Source organism: Colias eurytheme, chromosome 20 (genome assembly GCF_061535395.1).
Source record: "Colias eurytheme isolate Ceu_HAF_F1 chromosome 20, ilColEury1 Martin Lab GWU primary, whole genome shotgun sequence".
NCBI lineage: Eukaryota > Metazoa > Arthropoda > Insecta > Lepidoptera > Pieridae > Colias > Colias eurytheme.
This window is the reverse complement of record NC_142999.1, coordinates 9,464,013-9,483,250: the sequence shown is the minus strand read 5'-3', so window position 1 is coordinate 9,483,250 and position 19,238 is coordinate 9,464,013. Positions and strand designations below refer to the sequence as shown.

General features: G+C 33.1%; 1 protein-coding gene across 2 annotated transcripts; it reads right to left on the bottom strand.

Moving 5' to 3' along the window:
- Window positions 1–472: 472 nt before the first annotated feature.
- LOC149899866 (uncharacterized) lies at window positions 473–18,446 on the bottom strand. 2 transcript variants are annotated; one of them, XM_090113812.1, is made up of 3 exons: window positions 18,332–18,446; window positions 2,079–2,245; window positions 473–1,562 (listed from the first exon to the last, which is right to left on the bottom strand). In XM_090113812.1, the coding sequence occupies exons 2-3, from the start codon at window positions 2,236–2,238 to the stop codon at window positions 1,246–1,248; spliced, it is 477 nt and encodes a 158-aa protein (XP_089969938.1). In that variant the 5' UTR covers window positions 2,239–2,245; window positions 18,332–18,446; the 3' UTR covers window positions 473–1,245. The 2 variants fall into 2 exon arrangements, with proteins under 2 accessions (XP_089969938.1, XP_089969937.1); XM_090113811.1 differs by having other exon boundaries at window positions 2,079–2,282; window positions 18,332–18,429.
- Window positions 18,447–19,238: the final 792 nt, after the last annotated feature.

Here is a 19,238-nt window from a genome sequence, read left to right as displayed (position 1 = left end):
ACGAAAGTTGTAGTAGATTTTAAGTTCAGTAGGATTTTGTTTTTGTTATGGATAAGTCCATTTTATTTGCGAATTTTACAAAATAATAATGACTACATTTTTTGTTGCTTGGATGCTGTTGATAACTGCATAATCATCAACATGACAACTAACAAAAAGTATTTTAAAAAGTCAAGCAAAAAGTATTTTTGATGGTGTGTCAAATTAATTGCAACAAAATTTATTCTACATTGTTTTAAATATTTCGTATGAATACGGGATAATCACACTGTTCTGTGAGGATAATATTTGTTAAACTTATGAATTATTTGAGTTTGTACATATTTGCAATACAACAAACAAAAAACAGAATACATATTTAGTTTAAGTTCAAATTCGTTGATGTGAAATAGCAACATCATAAATCAATTCATCCATTTATCAATTCAATTATAGCTCTGCTCCGGTTTAACATCATAAATAAAACAACTCATAAAATTTATAGCATTTAATTCATATAAAAATACATTGTTAACATACATAATCGCACTGCCTTGCGGCGTAACTTATCAAATTGCTAACGGAAAATTTCTTAAGTACAATCCTGTGATACACACTTCAGTCGTGAACTAGCAACATTGCAAATATTCATACAAATAGCTCGATCTTTTGATATGATTTCATTAGCGACGATTGTTAATCATTAGATCGTCCATTCATAATAAAAGTAAATAATTACCGAATTAAAATAAAATTAAACTCATGCACATCGTAACAAAACCATATCGAAACGACCCATAAGAACCTTACAATAAAAAGGCCTACGCGAAATTCGTTAGTACCTATAAATTTTTGTGACTACAGTACATTAGTCTAATAGAGCCGGCAATATTTGCCATAGTTTGACACAAGCGAAAAATATAGATTAAAATAAAAATTAAATTCTTCGTGTACGTAAAGTATTATATAGTTTGAGTAAATAAACGCGAGGATTTACACAAGCGGAAAGGCAGGGGACCACCGTCCTAGCACGTGGCTGGCCGACTATATGTAAACCTATCTTCGTGACCACAACAATCATACTAACTTCACTACAAAATGCGTAAATTTGGCACATTTTGTCAACACACAGCTGTGAACACCCCAACAAATACTTGGGCGAATTATTAAACTCCGTCGACACAGCGTTTCATTCAATCAGTAACAAAGATATCGTCTACATATAACATAATGTAAGGCACAGTAGAGGTCCCGGGCGTTCCCGTTTTACCAGAGGCCGGAGGAGAAGCCTCCGGGGGGCACTCGCACTCTCTTGGGGGCTTCAGTCTTGGGTTGTTCTGGTGTTTTGGGGCTCTCCTTGGGTGCGGCTTGCACTGGCGCGGGTTTCGCTTGCTCGGGCTCGACTTGCGCGGGTGCGACTTGCGCGGGTGCGACTTGCGCGGGTTCAACTTGCGCAGGTGCGACTTGCGCGGGTGCGACTTGTGCGGGTTCGGGCTGCGGCGCCGGCTCGGGAGCTCCGTTTGAACCGTTCTGAGTTGGAGTCTCAGCTGCAGTTGGTGTCTTTACAGGTTCGTCGCCGTGTCCTGGAATTGTTGAAATAATATATTACTTAAAAGTTGATGAAGTAAAGTGGAGATATGATAGAATGAGTGTATAAAAGCTTGGTTTTACACGCTATAATATAAATGTCGTATCAGCGTGGGCTGTTTTCCTGCGTGCATAATAAAGTATTTCTATAGCTTATGTTATTTTGATGTATACATATATTCCTGTAAAGTTTTATCCAAATCTGCCCAGTAGTGAAAGAGTAACAAATATCTATCCATCCATCCATACTTACAAACTTTATCGTTTACTAGCTATTGCCCGCAGCTTCGCCTGCGTGGAAAAGATTAATTTTCACGGTACAAACTTTCATCCCCTATTTGATCCCCTTGGGGATGAATTTTCTAAAATCCTTTCTTAGGGGACGCCTACGTTATGACATCTACTTGCTTGCCCAGCCCGATACGTCCAGTGGTTTGGGCTGTGCGTTGATAGATCACTATATCAGTCACCTTTGAGTTTTATATACATAGATTTAATCTACAATGACTCACCAAACATAGCCCCGCTAGCGGCAGGCACCTGACGTCTGCCGCGGGGCGGCTCGGGCTCCCCGCCGAAGATGTCGGTGTGCCCGCCGCCCGGGGGCCGCAGCACGCGGCTCGACAGCCGCGACCCGTCACCTAGCCCTACGTTGAACGATGTCGACGTCATTGTGTAGCTGCAAGTGTTCGCTTTGTTAGATCGCGACATTAAGGCTGTGTGAGAAAAGGAAGAGTAGAGTAATGAATATGATTAGACAATATGAGCTGCATAAAAAGGAAAGAAAGAATACACATGCTAGATAAGAGAGAGCGGCTGTCGATCATGTGTCAGAAGTGAAACTTCTTGGGCAAGATTCAAAAATACCAAAATTGTCGCCTTCATGACGTGATAATATTTCCATTATGCGACCTTTAAATTTTACTCTCAACGCGCTTAAAGAAGTTTCACTTCAATAAACGTGACAGAAAAGATGTACTGTATAGGTAGGAAAGAAAAGATAGTATAAAGCATGAATAGAGTGAAAATGAAAATCCAATTAATTTTAGAAGAATAAACACTGTTAGATAGACAATGAAAGATAATTTAATGATTTTCATGAATAGTGACAGATTTTTGTTTATGCGTTACGAAAGATAGAAGAGAAGTGAAGAATTACAATGTTTCTTATATGTATTATAAGAATTAAAAAAATAATCTAGGGGGCTGTCCATTAATCACGTGAGGCTCAAAAGGGGGGGAGGGGGTGCATCAAAAAATCACGAAATATCACCAGGGGGAGGGGTAAAGTAATATATCACGTGTATTTATTTTTTCGGCAAGCGCGCGATACTCAACCGAAAAGCGGCGTTACATATTATGTATTTATTTTAAGTCAAACGCGTACAACTTTTTCGCATTTCTTTCATTATTTTTATGTCATTCAAAAACAAACTGCAATCTTTCTGTCTACCTCTGAACGTTTATTATAGTAGCCTTTAATTTTCTATAATAAAATTAGATGATACTTATACCAGTATTTTTTTATAAATAAAAAATAGATTCTTTGCAGGTACGAAAAAATACACGTGATATAGGGGGGAGGGGGGAGGGGTAGTCTTAAACCTCACCACGTATCACCAAGGGGGAGGGGGGGTCAAAAAATGCCAAAAAAAACATCACGTGATTAATGGACGGCCCCTAGACAGAACATGGATATTGAAATATTGAAGATTTCAACTATTTTCTAATATTATTAGATTAACGTATTAAAAATGAAATTCCAAATATGTTTTTTTTATATTTTATGTAGGTATTCTATTAAAATTGCAAGGTGTAACCAACACGATCCTTGAAGCCAAATTATTTTCCCGTAAGTATAACCGCAGACTATTGCAGAAGAAGTCAATGACATTTTCAATGACACAAAATAATTACCTACAGCTATTTTTCCTGCATTACCCGCATGCAATGTGCAATATTTAAGTATTCCGTACAAATTATAATTAAATTTATAAACTAAAACGTTTATAATTCTAAAAAGGTTCTTTAAGAAACACTAATGACGGTTTACTTTTCTAAATTATGCAATTCAAAGAGCCGTTTCTAAAGAGAGGAACTGAAAAAAATTAAAGATCTTTTATATATAATAAACCTAGTCATAGGAATATTTTTCCAAAGCCTTCCTCGATAAATGGGCTATGTAACACCGAAAGAATTTTTCTAATCGGACCAGTAGTTCCCGAGATTAGCGCGTTGAAACAAACAAACAAACTCTTAAGCTTTATAATATTAGTATAGATTATTCACCTTAATATTTCTTTCCGATTTTAGACATTAACAGAAACCCTATAACAATCCCCTTATTTTGCGAATAGGGACATTCAATATCCGTTCAGTAATCCAATTTGTACATTGGAGGGTAGTTTTGCTTTCAATCGTGTGGCAGATTTCCAAGAAAAACTTCCAAAGACACAAACATAATGCAGATGAATAAATTTTGCTAATAGAGACAAAGATTTATCGTTGTAGTTCACTTAACTATCATTACTTTTATCTTCATTTAAAGTTTAAATTTAAATTTTAAAGCAATTCCAGAGCTAAATGTAGGTAGATGAAATATCAACGATGTTATCTAATAAAAATTGAAAAATGTAGAGCTAATGGAAGAAATTTTCATTAAATCAGAAGGCACTCAAGCTAAAAAACTCTTTGTTTACTTTACTAACCATTTTCTTGTTCTACGAATATGAATCTAATCAATACCTCATTATATAGAAAGTCATACACCCACGAGGCATTTTCCCCAATTCCCTAGATTCATGACCATCGACAACAAACAACATAGACATACATAACTACTAAATAAAGCAGACAATGACACGAATAGAGCAATTAAAACTATAGAAAGTCCATTACCGGCGCGTGCGCACATCCTCCGAACAACAATATTACAATAGCGAATTCTAAGTATGCTTGCGTAGTTTGTGCCTTGTGATTCACGATTCATTATTATAGATGAATGGAAACATTGATTGCGATATCGTATGACAAGTCCTGTATAGGATTTTGCAATGAAATATGTTTGCATTTGTTTAGTTCAGAGCATGATTGGGATAGTTGGAAACTGGGACCGTATTACTCACTGGAAAAATTCATACAATACCATAATTAACCACGCTATTGCGATCATCATATGAATTTGCCAGTCAGTTCAATTCACGGCTTAATCTGTCTGGAAATAAAAGATCAAAACACGGCCTCTGCTATGTCTATTGAATAAATTGTTCTAGCAATTGAAAGCCTTATAGATATTTATTTTTATTTAATGAAGATTGTTAAACACGGCCTAAGTAAGAGTAAGGGTAGTGGAGTAAAGAAAATATTTACTAATGTACGATCTGTCGCTTTTTTTTTCTAATAAAACACGGTATAAATGGTACCACACGTGAAAACTCCATAAAAAATTTAATCATATCAACGACACCGTTACCCACATAATGGTGAATGCAAACGCAAATTAGACATTTCCGACACAATAAAATGCTAAAAAAATGCTAAATGTTATTCATCGAGTAATGAGAAATGTGGACTTCATTATTATGAGTCAATGTCTTATAGTTATAAATAAACGGTTAGAAGAAAGATAAGAGTCATGAGATTAACACGTTCAGTACGGCATCGGGTCGAAAACACCTGAAGTGAACTATTCGCGCGGGCCGGAGAGAGATTTATATTGCTATCGCATGGGCCGGGGTAGTTTACTTTAGGATTTTTTGTAGTGAGAGTGTGACAGATATATTGACTGGTATTCTGCCACTAAATAGTACCCATAAAAGGAAAAATATTGTATCGGATCTTAAAGACCTGATACGGCCTGCAAAGAAATTTTGTCCTTGCAGGACGGATATTGGATCTAAAAGACCCGATGCCTGATAACCCGATAGCCGGCCCTTGGTGACAGGTCAGTTAATTAGTGATGTGCATAATAATTAGACGTTGCGATATTGTATTGATATCTATTATTGTATATCTAACAAAATTTTACGATAATGATGCGGCAATGGTAGCCGTGGTTGAGATTTTTGATAGTTAGAAAAAACATTTTTTACAAAGAGAAAAACAAATTTTGGAAAATAGATTTTACATTTTTATAGTGATTCCAAGAACTTTTTGATTCACCCTCGTATTGTCATAACTGTTATAATGAAGCGCATACTGTTTTTGAGGTAAAAATGAATTGATTTTTTTTAATAATATAGTCGATTCATTTGACATCACTAGCAATCATATTCACTGGTGCCGGGATCAGGTGTATAAGATCCTATAATTTTACTACTAATTTAACCTCCTTTAATGATATTTTTTTCAAAAACGGGTCTAATGTTGTTATGCAGTGATTCAATAACAATACATTTCAAGAAAGAATTTTCAAAAAAGTCTTCAACTGGATGACACATTTGATTTTAATGTCAAAAGGTGTAACAGGTCCTTTCCACCTGATGCCGGCCGTAAATGAAGTTCACCAACAGGTCTTCTAAGCCCTATGCCGGCCCAACGATAAGTAGCCAAAATCGGGCCCCGTCTTGAACGTGTTAAATACTCAATAAATCATTGTATGATGGACAATAACATAGCTTGCTCAGTAGATCACTTTTCATGTTATCACGCGAAGTGGTCCAATTAACAAATTTACTTTCTCTGTTTTTACTCCTTTAAGTTTTCTTGACGAAATAAACGGAATCACTTTTCCATTTAATTGTCGGCTGATAGTCATAATAATTGTTTCTGAGACACCTTGTGTTGTAAGAAACAATTACAGTAAACTTATTTTAAGACCTTATTTATAATCCATACTAATATTATAAATGCGAAAGTAACTCTGTCTGTCTGTCTGTTACTCAATCCCGCCTAAACTACTGAACCAATTTTCATGAAATTTGGTATGGAGGTATTTTCATACCCGAGAAAGGACATAGGCTACTTTTTATCCCGGGAAAATGACGCAATCCCGGAAATCCCACGGGAACGGGAACTATGCGGGTTTTTCTTTGACTGCGCGGGCGAAGCCGCGGGCGGAAACCTAGTTATTTATAAGTTTTACCTTGTTGCAGAAATTTATTAGAAGACTTTAGAAATCTTACAAAACGTTGGCATATAATGACGAATACAATTCTTAATCCTGCTTTATTTGTACTCAAAGTGTACTCACGTAAAATAAATACAAGAAATAGCTAAAAGGCAAGTCTCAAGGAATTACAGAATTCAACGTTACTAAGGGTTACTATGGCGAACCGGTCTCAAAGGTGTCTTGTAACAAAATACTAACTTGTTTTGAGTAGATTACCAGTGTTATTCAGGCCTATACATAATATGGGCAATTCTATATTATTGGGAATATGTATACGTGTATTGTAAAGATATATCAGTATTCAGTATTCTCCAGAATTCTAGTTGGTTAATTTTTTAGGAATCCTTTCAGAAATACCGCATTGTACAGTATCTTTATGAATTTACTAGCGGTCAGCCCCGGCTTCGCCCGTGGTACATAATTCGCAATAAAAGGTAGCCTATGTTCTTTCTCAGGGTCTAAAGATTGTCTGTGCCAAATTTCATCAAAATCGGTTGAGAGGTTTAAGCGGGAAAGCGTAACAGACAGACAGAGTTACTTTCGCATTTATAATATTAGCAGGGATGTTGAACCAGGGTGGTCCATAGTATTTCGATCTCCTATATTTTAACAAACACGTATTCCCTGAGTATAATATTTAAGTTACGTTTTTCATACCATAATGATGATATAATTATTTAGGTATTATTGGGATACGTCATACGTGCAAGGAATACTCTAATGAGATGATGACCTACTGCATATCACCTACAGTATACATATCATACATTCTGAAGTGAAACTTCTTTAGAGAGTAAAATTTCAATGTCGCGTCATGGCAATACCGTCACGTCTTGACGTAAGGCGACGATTTTGGTATCTTTGAATTCATCCATCATCATCCATCTTACCAAAGAAGTTTCACTTCTGATACGTGTACTCGGCACGCACGTTCTTTTTTATATAACATCAACAAACATAAGAACAAAATCGTGATGCACAAACTTTCGCATACCATATTATTGGTAAGGACGAATGGGCGTTAGTTTCACTCAACTAAAATATTTATTATACAACACTTGTAAACTGACACCGTTTTGTCAATCTACCCGTAACTATAAATATCGTTACCAGTTTTGTATTTCCGAGTAAAATCAACGTACAGATAAAAAATCAGTACTGATGTTTAACCGTGTTATAAGGAAGGTTTCGTATTACGAAATGCATAAGCAGGAATAATTCCAAAAAAGGGGTGTTCAGTAAAATATATTCTATTCTTTAGATATATTCTTATAACAATGTTTTACATTGAAAATCACAACTGCATTCAGATAACGATCACGATGCAATTTTTTAAGAATCATGAGCTAATAAGGTAACCGTAACGGATAACTAGACTGACAGACTTTCGAATTTAATCATTAGAAAGGATAATGTTAAACAAACAGTTATCTTAGTTCGACAAATTGGACCGGAACGGTTTACAAATCAATTTATGCAATTTTATCAGTACTATTACTGCAATTTTAACTGTATAATTGTCACATACGATCTCACGGTATTGCAAGCATTGTTGAGATACGAAATCAAATCGTGTGAAATTTATAGACATAATATTGAGAATTGTTATTGCTACCTATTATTATATGTATTTACGAAGGCTAAGTATATCTTTAGATTGTAAATCGCCTAAACAACATGAAACTTAATTTTAAATTATCGTCTAGTAAATCCTACAAAACTTCGATTTGATTAGAATATTGGCTGCAATTATTATTTCTTTATCCTATGGTGGACTTAGTTTTATATGTAACTAACTGTTCCCCGCGGTTTCACCCCCGTGGCTCGACGTGGTTTTTTTTTATTTTTTACAAACAAATGGATCTGCGATATCCGAATTATATGCTTAATAAAATAAATTTAACCAGACTTCGTTTACGTAACATAATATTGATTTCAGTGTACTTACTCTAATATTAGTAAATATTTTCCTACAAACATTCTAACGATCAAAGCTAAACTGGATTAATCCGCTTTTATGACATAACAATATTACATACTTATTTGCCTTACGAATGATGTCATCGCACAAGCTAGTTAAGGTCACGAATTAGGGAATACATTCCCAAATCGATCCCGACAACATGACTCATAATTCATTTAAATATTTTTAAGATATCTCTATAAATTAAAAATAATTGTTCGTTGAAATCCCTGGAAAAGATGTTTTTGATGGAATATCGATAGAACAGATGGTAAGGCCAGTGAGTAAAAAATAATAACATGTGCTTTGCATTCAAAATGCTTAACGTTTTAAAAGTTTTGTGCACAATGAATCAATGCTCTTGTTTGGATTTGATCGATATTTTCCTTTATTTCAGTCCTACTAATATAATATAATATTATAAACGCGAAAGTTTGTAAAGTAGGTATGTTTGTTTGTAACTCTTTCCCGACATACTATACTGCAACTGGTCGAATTTGCAACTACACTTGTATATGTTAGGTACGTCAGAATAACTTCATTTTGCGGGTTCGTCCACGCCTGAAACCGAGCGGCAGTCGGCACAGCTAGTGCAATATAGTTTTAATTTTATTATATTAAATAATGATTTAGCCGGCTGAACCTAATTAAAGATTTATTTATTACTTATAAATAATGCGTACACGGAAGAATTATCGCGGATGACAAGTCTAGACCGAGCCTAAACAGCAAACGAGTGACGCAAGGGTATCACGTTACCATATGGGGAAATGAGGATTTGTAACGAATATTTATAAGAAAGTGAAAACACCGACATGTATAGAAAATTAAACTAGTAATATTATAAACCTGAAGAGATTGGTAGAACGCAACATCAAGAAGTTCTGGGCTTAGCACCAGAGCACCATAAATGTTGAGACAAATTGTGTTTTATGACTAAGTACAATTGTTGAAAAATGAATCATTTTAACAGAACAATTTTTAAGCAATACGAAAGTTACTCTGTCTACATCTTTGTTATCAGGGATGGATAATTCATTCAAGTTGGATAAACGACAAGAAAAGTTTAGTTGAAATATGAAGAGCCAAAACGGCGGAGAAAATGTAGAAGCATAAAAAAGCTGATTCTTCGATTACCCATATTTAAATGGTAGACTTCAAATGAAGACCTACAATATAAACTACATACAATTAGTACTCCTTAATATTAAGCCGAGTAAGTAAACCACGCGTGGGATTGAATACAAAATATAGCGGCTTAATACTACGGTTGAAACATCAAGGTTAATTATATGTCTAGCTTAGCTTACTTGTCTGGAAAAATTATAGAGTAAGTTACTCTTTCAGGCACTCTTTAAATGATAGTTAGGTAAATCTATAAAACTACGCAGCGGATTTTGATGAGGTTCTAATAGATAGAGTGGTTTTAACTTGTGTATAAGTTTTCCACAAAGCTAGTACCTACATACTATAAATTTGTTTAAATGGCATTTTCAATTCAACATATTTTTTTAACATGCTAAGTTTTAAGTATGTATTGTACATTAATATGGGCATGTATTTCTACAAAGGGAAGTGTTATCTGGCATCGTTGTAATGGTAATTGACCTAGTCAGATCTAGTATGGATGCAAGTGGTGCTTACGAGTAGAAAATAATTACGAACCTTGAGAGTACATTGCACTTCCTATATAATATCTTTATTTTATCTACTTATGTTTCAAGTAGCCATTTGTAGTCGGATAATGATTGTACAGGCCATAAATAGAACATTTATAAACAATGACTCTATCTTATAATTTTTATAGATAGTTTCTTACAGAACTAATTAAAATGAAAAATCTGATAAAATATGTAGTCAATTGACTGGGAAGATTAATGGAATTGGTACTTATTCCATTGAAAAGTTACATTTGGGGTTGCATTTTTTAGAGGACGCAATTTTATTTTTTTGATGTGTAGGGGGGTTCAGTGTGAAGCTATCACCAAGTTTGTGGGGTCGCCACCCTTGTCCCACGGCCGCCATCTTGAAAATAGCGGTTGATATGGTTTTTACGATATATCTCTTTAACTATTTATTTGATAAAAAAAAATTGTTAACATTGTTTGTTGCAAATTAAATTCTCTACAACTTTGGTCCAGTAACTTTTTGTCGTAGAACTATAAATAAAAAAGTTATAAGCGAAAATGTTCAGAAATTAGAGATATTTATATTTTTCAATAAAACTTTTTTTATCATTTTACAAAGAAATGATATTAGACCATTTTTGTAGATTGTTTTTTGAGGAACAACTTTTATATACAACATTTTTTCATTAAGTAAATAGCTAAGATTTTACAGCGCTCCGAAGTGAGTACTATTTTTCAGTACTCTTAACTATACAGTATACATATATTATGTGTATACTAATAATAATTTGTCATCAGTAATTGTTTTTAATATTTTTAATAATTAATAATTAATTTTGCAATATTATTAATAATTAATTATTTACTGAACTGACTTGAAGTCTGGAAGCGCGTTTTTTTTACGTCGAAATGCAGGGCTGAAATGTTCTGCAGTGTGCTTCCATTGTTCTGGAGTCTGGGAAAAGAGCCAATAGCCATTATATGTATAGTTAGGAGTACTGAAAAATAGTACTCACTTCAGAGCGCTGTAAAACCTTAGCTATTGACATAATGAAAAAATGTTGTATATAAAAGTTGTTCCTCGAAAAACAATCTACAAAAATGGTCTGATATCATTTCTTCGTAAATTGATAAAAAAAAGTTTTATTGAAAAATATAAAAAGTTCTAATTTCTGAAAGTTTTCGCTTATAACTTTTTTATTTATAGTTCTACGACAAAAAGTTACTGAACAAAAGTTGTAGAAAATTTAATTTGCAACAAATAATGCTAACAATTTTTTTTATCAGATAAATAGTTTAAGAGATATATCGTAAAAACCATTTCAACCGCTATTTTCAAGATGGCGGCCGTGGGACAAGGGTGGCAACCCCACAAACTTGGTTTTAGCTACTCACTGACCCCCCCTACACATCAAAAACATAAAATTGCGTCCTCTAAAAACTGCAAGGTTAGGCCTAAAAAATGTAATATTTCAATGGAGTAACTGGTTAATGAATAATTAAATTAGGGTCATTTGATTCTATAGATAACTTCCCACAAATTCATCTCTTCACAATATTACGTATAGGTACGGACAAATCTCTCAAAACAACATAGAAAAAGATAGATCATGTGAAACGAAGCCTTATTGCATCAAAGGGATCTCTCCCAGACTCTCTCGCATAAGCGATTACTGCCGACTAATATAGGGATAAAAACAAAACGGATTTACAAGAGAACATAAATTAATAACGGGACATGCGAAAGTGTTTTGTTTTCCTTCAAGTCGAGACCGAGACGGTATCTCGCTATATTTTGGCACTTTATGGCTATTGACCTCGATGTTAGGTGGAGATAAGCCTACTCGAATACGCATATACATAGTACATACTTGGTACTGAATATAATGAGCTACAGTGCTTATGTTAGCAAGATTTTAGATAAAAGAAATAAGTTGTTTTACTTCAAGGACTAAAATAATAGTTTGTCTCTATTGCTCCAGAAAAAAATCTACAGTAGCATCCTCATCATATGAAATACATGTTATACTATATTCGTCACACGACGCGACTCAAATAGCTAAAAAGTCATTGGGTATTTTTAGGCATGGTTATTTGAATATCTATGTGAGGTGAAGCTTCCTTCGGGACATTATTTTACAATCTCGCTTAATAAGGAAGCCACAAATTTTTATGACAATGTCTTTATCTTCTATGATACGACTCTAACAACTTTCCCGTGATGTATAATAGTTATGAATCACAGTGAGACATGGCTGTGTAGACCAAAATCAATACATAATTTACGTCTATTGATTTATCATTAACAACCCTTCGGCTATCCAGAAAAAAACCCCGATGACACGACCGCTAATTACAGGAAAAACCCCTGGAGCATACATGCTAATCATCCCCTATTACTCATTAGTCATGTGAAACCATACATGGACCCTATTTCGACAGGGCCGGATTAGGGCAAAGCTATAAAGTGCTACATTTGGTCATCTTACCTAGTTTGGAAAACAAAACGTTATGCAATGTTTTCGGTAGTAAATTTTAACGAAATATATGAATATAGAAATATGTATGTTACATAAAATGCATAGAAATATGTAGAACAGGCTCATTAGGCCCACCAGAATAGGTTTGTTCTCAACAATTTAATTAACCCATTTACGTATCATATGGCATATACCTATGTAATATGTATGTAAATAACAGTCACAGTAATCATATTAGTCTTATCTAGATAGAAACATTAAAATAACTACGTACGAGAAGACAACCATAATCCATTTAGTTTGAAAAGAGATAGGTGTCTTAGGGGCCCCAAAGCCTTCAGGATAATGGGGTGCCTACAGGACCGTATTTCGTTTACGAATAATCCGGGACTGTAAGTAAATACCGAATAATGCAATACATATCAGCTTACTGGTTTTGCAAACCGCAGCCTAGGCATAACATTGAATCGATCTGCAATCACACCATAAATGGTGAAGGATTACCGTTTATGGCTTAACATATATATTGTCTATTGTCTCAATGGTAATTTGTGTGATTATTGCTTCTATGGACATTGCAAATGTCGATACGCCTCCGAGTATTGCAATAGACTTGTTTGATTGCAAACTGTTGCATTTTGATGAAAACTATAGGAATTTATAGATAGCGGTGTTAGGTCACTGCCTGTCGTTAGATAAGGTAAATATACAAATAGTTTCAAATATTAAAGGTGACCTCTTCTAACACTTTATCCTTTTGATTATTATGTCTGTTAGTCTGTTTTCTTGAGTACCGGGGAATCATAGTAATTTAATTCATATTTAATACTGGATACTGTTATGTATAAAGTATAAACAAAATATAATATTGCATTAATAAATTTAAAAAAGCCCTACGCCCTAGCCTACTAATTTTGGCCATAACAATACAAAAATGTAAACAAACAAAAGTTTGCATTACGTCAAGATGTTTAAAAAAGCCAAAAATGAACTGTATACAAAAAGCTTCTTATAAGCATAAGCCATAGCCATAAATCTTTTAACATTGTTAGAACTAAAAATAACCTAAACATCAAGGCAAAGGGTTTGAGAAGTGTGTTTTAATTATAGTTAAGTGAAGGAGAAATAGATCAAGTGTAACATTAACTTAAGGGCTTGGTCTAGTAGTGCAAACAAATGCATCCTGTCATCCTATATGTAAATAATACAAATGTACTAAGGGAAAGTTGCTCCACTTAATTTTTAAAAATTAAATCATTCGTATGCATAATTTAATATTCGTAATAAGTACCAAAAATGACAATTTGAAACAATTTTCGTGAAAATTACACCGGGTGATTTTTTTTTTATCAGTACACAAAATTTGCGAATACTTTCTATTGATATCTATTGCGAATACTTTCTATTGATATCTAGATTTCTATTGATATCTTCAACTTCATGTTTATATAACTGATCAACTTTTACAAAGAAATTTGAAAGAAAGAAAGAAAGAAATATTTATTTATCAGAGACAGCACAACACACACACATACATAGACATAAAACATAAAACCGTACAAGTTAAATAAGAAAACACCGCAATAAGAAATAGTTACAATAAAAGAAGCAAATACTTAAATTAATAACATGAAAAACACGTACAAAAAAAAAATAGAATGATAACTACATTTATTAGGGTGTGTCATAGGGCCCTGACAAAAAGGAGGCAGCTCAGCATATGCTGCAACGTCCAGGAACATTGGCAGCGCTGTTTTTCAGTGCCCCCTTTATAATAAAGGCTTCGAGTTGGGACGAAAGGAGTTACTTATGACTACATATTATATACATAAATATATAAAAATAAATAAATAAAGGAGTTATAATAAACTTATAGATCATACGACGATATAACGCGACTAACGGCCAAGGTAAATATTAAATACATATAAATAATAATTAATAAATACATAAATAATAAGTATTTTTAGCACAATTTTCAGGTTATGTTTAATTTACCACTAAACCTGGATTTGGTGAGCTAATAATATACTTTTAAATTTAGATTTAAAAGTATATAGTGTTCGTAAGTTCCGTAACGGTGGTGGCAACTTGTTCCAGCATTTAGTGGCGTTATATTTAAAGCTACCCTTAAAACAAGCGGAATGGTGTTTGGGTACGAGGAGTTTGTGTGCGTCCCTGGTGTTGTTTATGGACGAAATATAAAAAAAAATAAGCTTTCCATACAAAATGCAGAACTCTATACATTTTTTTCGACCTAAGTTTCTTAGTGAAAGTTGTTCAGTTTAACTAATAAAACGGATAAACAAATTTTGTATATATAATAAAAAAAATGTAATGTTTGTGTTAAATGAAAACAAAAGATATTTATTTCTGACTAGCTTCCGCCCACGACTCCGTCCGCGCGGATGTCAGTCTTCGCGTCTTCTACAGATTTATTATATTATGTGTAATATATAGATTTATATTGATAAACCTAATAAATCTTTTGCTAGCATTCTGATGCTTTATCGGTTGCACTGGATTTATCTCTTTTTTTTCAATCGCTTGAATGATATAGGATGGGTCCTTGATGGGCATCGAATGCTGAAGTCTCGAATCAATCAATTCTGACAGTAGGCAATTTATGTAAAATCTTGATAATGGTCATTTTGCTCATTAGGTAAAGTAATTTCGATATCAGTTTTAAGTTTTTTGATACCTGCAATAATAACGTCATAATCGCCTACACATACTTATCGATTACAACCTGTATACAATCCACCATCCACATTCATAATGTTTTCCTGTCCTCCTCTCCTTTACGCTGTTCACCGATACATTTGAAATGAGTAAATCTGCTACCACTGAAGGATGTTTCATTGTGATCAGCAAATTTTCACCACTGTTGTCGATTATTTGTTTTTCATTTTTAATCAGCAATTGGGAATCATCAGTTTTGTTTTTTGCAGATTGGTGATGTACCCTAACAATACGTCGAAAAGGGAAAGCATCAACGAATTATCGTTTTCGTCCTCTTTTTTTATTCTTCGCGTCTCTGTTACTTCTGTTTGTTTAGTTCTCAACACCCACTGAATTTTCTATGTTATTGTGATCTTCCATTACATCTGAGTTTTGATGATGTGATGATAATCCATTCGTTTTAATATTGGTACTTAGAGTTGGTAGACTAAACTAGAAATGGCGGACTAAATTTGTCAGCGCGTCTGTAAGATCAGAATATAAAACCAACATCTTGTATTTAAGTTACAAAATTAATAATCAAACAACATGCCGCTACGTTGAAAATGACTAGAAGAAAAAATTAAAACACCTCGGATCAATTTTGGAGTAAACAAATCATTTTCCCCGTATGGGGATTTCCCCGGATGAACTTGGGAAGTTCAAGTTCTCAATACAAGTTTATATTATATTTCGTATTTCTCAAACGAAAAATAAACATTTTTGGAACTTCAAAAAAATTATATAATAAGAAAATTTATGAGCTTACTTTAGTTTTAAAGAAATATACATCCCTTTACTGACACCCCGTAAAATAAAGAAATTGTTGCCAATCACCTTTGCAATCTATTTGGTTTCATTAACTTTATGTTCGAAGATAATTTTTTTTCTAGTAGTTACACGCGTATTTTTTTCGTTTATTTTCCATATCGAAATCAAATGTAAAAAATACGAATATTTGCACAAAACTAAGATAAAAATAATCAATTAACAAAAATATTAAATTTAATGAAGTAGAGCAACTTTCACTTCGGTATGAAGGAAAATCGAGCGTAGAGCACACGTCAGAACGCTCCGGCCCAAGGAGCGCGACTAAAGAAATTCGCTAGGATTTTTCCTAATTATTTTAAATATTTTTTTAATATTTAAGGAATTATCAAAATTCAAAAAAAATTTTTTTTAAAGGATTAATACTCTTTGGTCTTCAACCAACTCGAAGAAATTAATGGAAAAAATAACTTTTAGCAGTATTTATCAATAGATTTTGTAAGGCAAAAAATGGGAAATTTAATGAATTTATAACGTTCTAATTAAGAAAATCATAAGTTTTTCGGCAATTGTGTTCAGCAGTTTTTAATAACGACTATATAAGGAAAATAATGCGCTGATCAGATTGTGTAAATTGTAATCGGTTGCAACGTAGTGAGTGCACAAACTTAGCTCGAAATGTCTTTGGGGGAAATAGACTTATCTTGAAGGCCTGATTAAGGTAACATAAAGTAACTTTATAAATGTGAAAAAATTCACGCGCATTGCGTATATAACACTAATTGATAAACAAGAAAAAAAAATTCAGTTTATCATTTCATTAGCCGGGAAAAAATTGTCAAATAACTTGTTGAAAACGCAATTTTGCTAGACTGCAGCCTTAAGAGCCAACAAAACGAGTGAGAGAATTCAAAATTAGGTTTTCCTATTATCTATTGCTGTTGCGCTATGTCTCAAGCCTCCCCGTAGAGAGCGACAAGGATATCTGCAGCTCGGGCCGAAAATACAGGAAGGAAACTTACGCAAATTCATAGTCCCATGTTTCCTCCTCCAATACTGGACTGATTTAATTACTTTTTTCATAATTTAGTAGAGAAAAGTATAGGCTAAGTTCCTATGTTTTGCTCTTTTTATATAATGTTCTAAAGTTAGTTTTATGGAAGACGGAACATATCAGAAAATCTGTCCTATTTCTTATGTATTGAAAGATTTTCTCAATGTTCTTTTCTCGCACTGATCTACAAACCACAGCTTTGGAATCTGTTCCCGTTAATTAAATAAGGTTAAAATTACATTACTTATTAACGTTTTCACAAATAGTTATAAATTATAATAATAGATAAACTAATAAAATTAATGTAAACGACATAATCTATATCTAATGACTAAATTATGAATCATATTGCAATTTACTATAAAGCTAAGATTAAAATTTCTATAGAATTAAAGAAATTAATTTTCCATGTAGGGCAATAAAATTAAACAAATAGTGATAAGATATGCTCAATCGATGAAATCACCGAAATTTTCACACAAATCCTGTCATAACATTATCATGACAACAATATGAAATTAATGTGCAAGGAAATCACAAGAAACGGATAAGATAATTAGTAACGTAAATAATTTTGGCAACCTTATCAAAAGTGCATTGAAAATAGTAAATAAATAGAGTTTTTAGTAATATCGTTTAAATTATTCATGCGTTAATAACTAACGGAAGGACAAAGAGTTTTAACAAAGAACGGGGAAAGCCAAAGTTAGCGTATCTATTTGACAGCGACCAGTCATCGCAGCGGTAATTCATATCTAACGGTGAACATGAGCAAGAAAACTTTGATATAATGCAATATATCTTTGCAAATATGCTAAAACGCCCATACTAACGCTAGAGTAGCGGAGCTCATTGACCTCAAGTCTTGAAAAATAACGGCCCTATCAGATGCTTTCCGGCCGGCAAATTCGCGATATACCACATTATCAAGTATCGTATCCGTTAAATCTTATTTAGTAAACACTTATATATGTTTTAACAGTTGGTAGACACACTTTTTAAAGTAACAACGTATTTTAACACAAGAAAAACATTACTCACCTGCAAACGATCACCTTCTTTTCAATAGAATGAAATTAAATTGATGCTGAAAAGGGACGGCTGACGGACATTGACATTTGACGTGAGAGTGTTGCAAGTACTATGAATTTAAACTGCAAGCAATGGGCCATAATATTCTAGTGCATAATAATAATACTTTACTAACATAGAATATCAAAAATATAAGTTACATAAAAATAGTTTAAATAGCGACTTGAAATGCCCTTAATCAAAGAATTATAAAACCAAATAATTCTAATACAGCCCGATTAATGATTTTATGTTGAACGAAATCCATCATCATAATATTTCATTTAACTATTTTATGAGACATTTTTCAGATAATAATCCACATTTTTGAATGACCGCAACTCAAACGTGAAATCTTGCTCACATTAAGAATATTATAATTTATAATATTAAGCAGGAAGCAGTTGTGCACAAGCACTTTTTTAATTTTATTATTTAATTTAATATTTTAAATTCAGATTGATTTATATTATCTGTATTAAAGTATTTTTATTAGACGAATTGATAAACTAAGAGTATGTTATTTTCTAGATTACCTAAATAATGGTAAATTATTTTACTGGCAACGCATGAGAAATATCTGCAAAAAACCAGTTAAATGCAGATTTAATCGATTTATATAAATAAATTACGCAGTATTTTTCATATTATGTCTACATTAAACTAAAACAATTAAATAATAGTTTGCCGATAACTAAGCCTACATTTTTATATTTTGTGTTTTTATAAGTTGTATAAAGACGATGATACCGATACCGATTTTTTTAATTTCTGAACGAAAACTAGTGAAGTACTTTATATCGATTAAACTCTCTTTTATTCCACAGAGCAAGTAGGTATGTTCTATTTATGAGAACATTGATTAAAAATTGCTTAG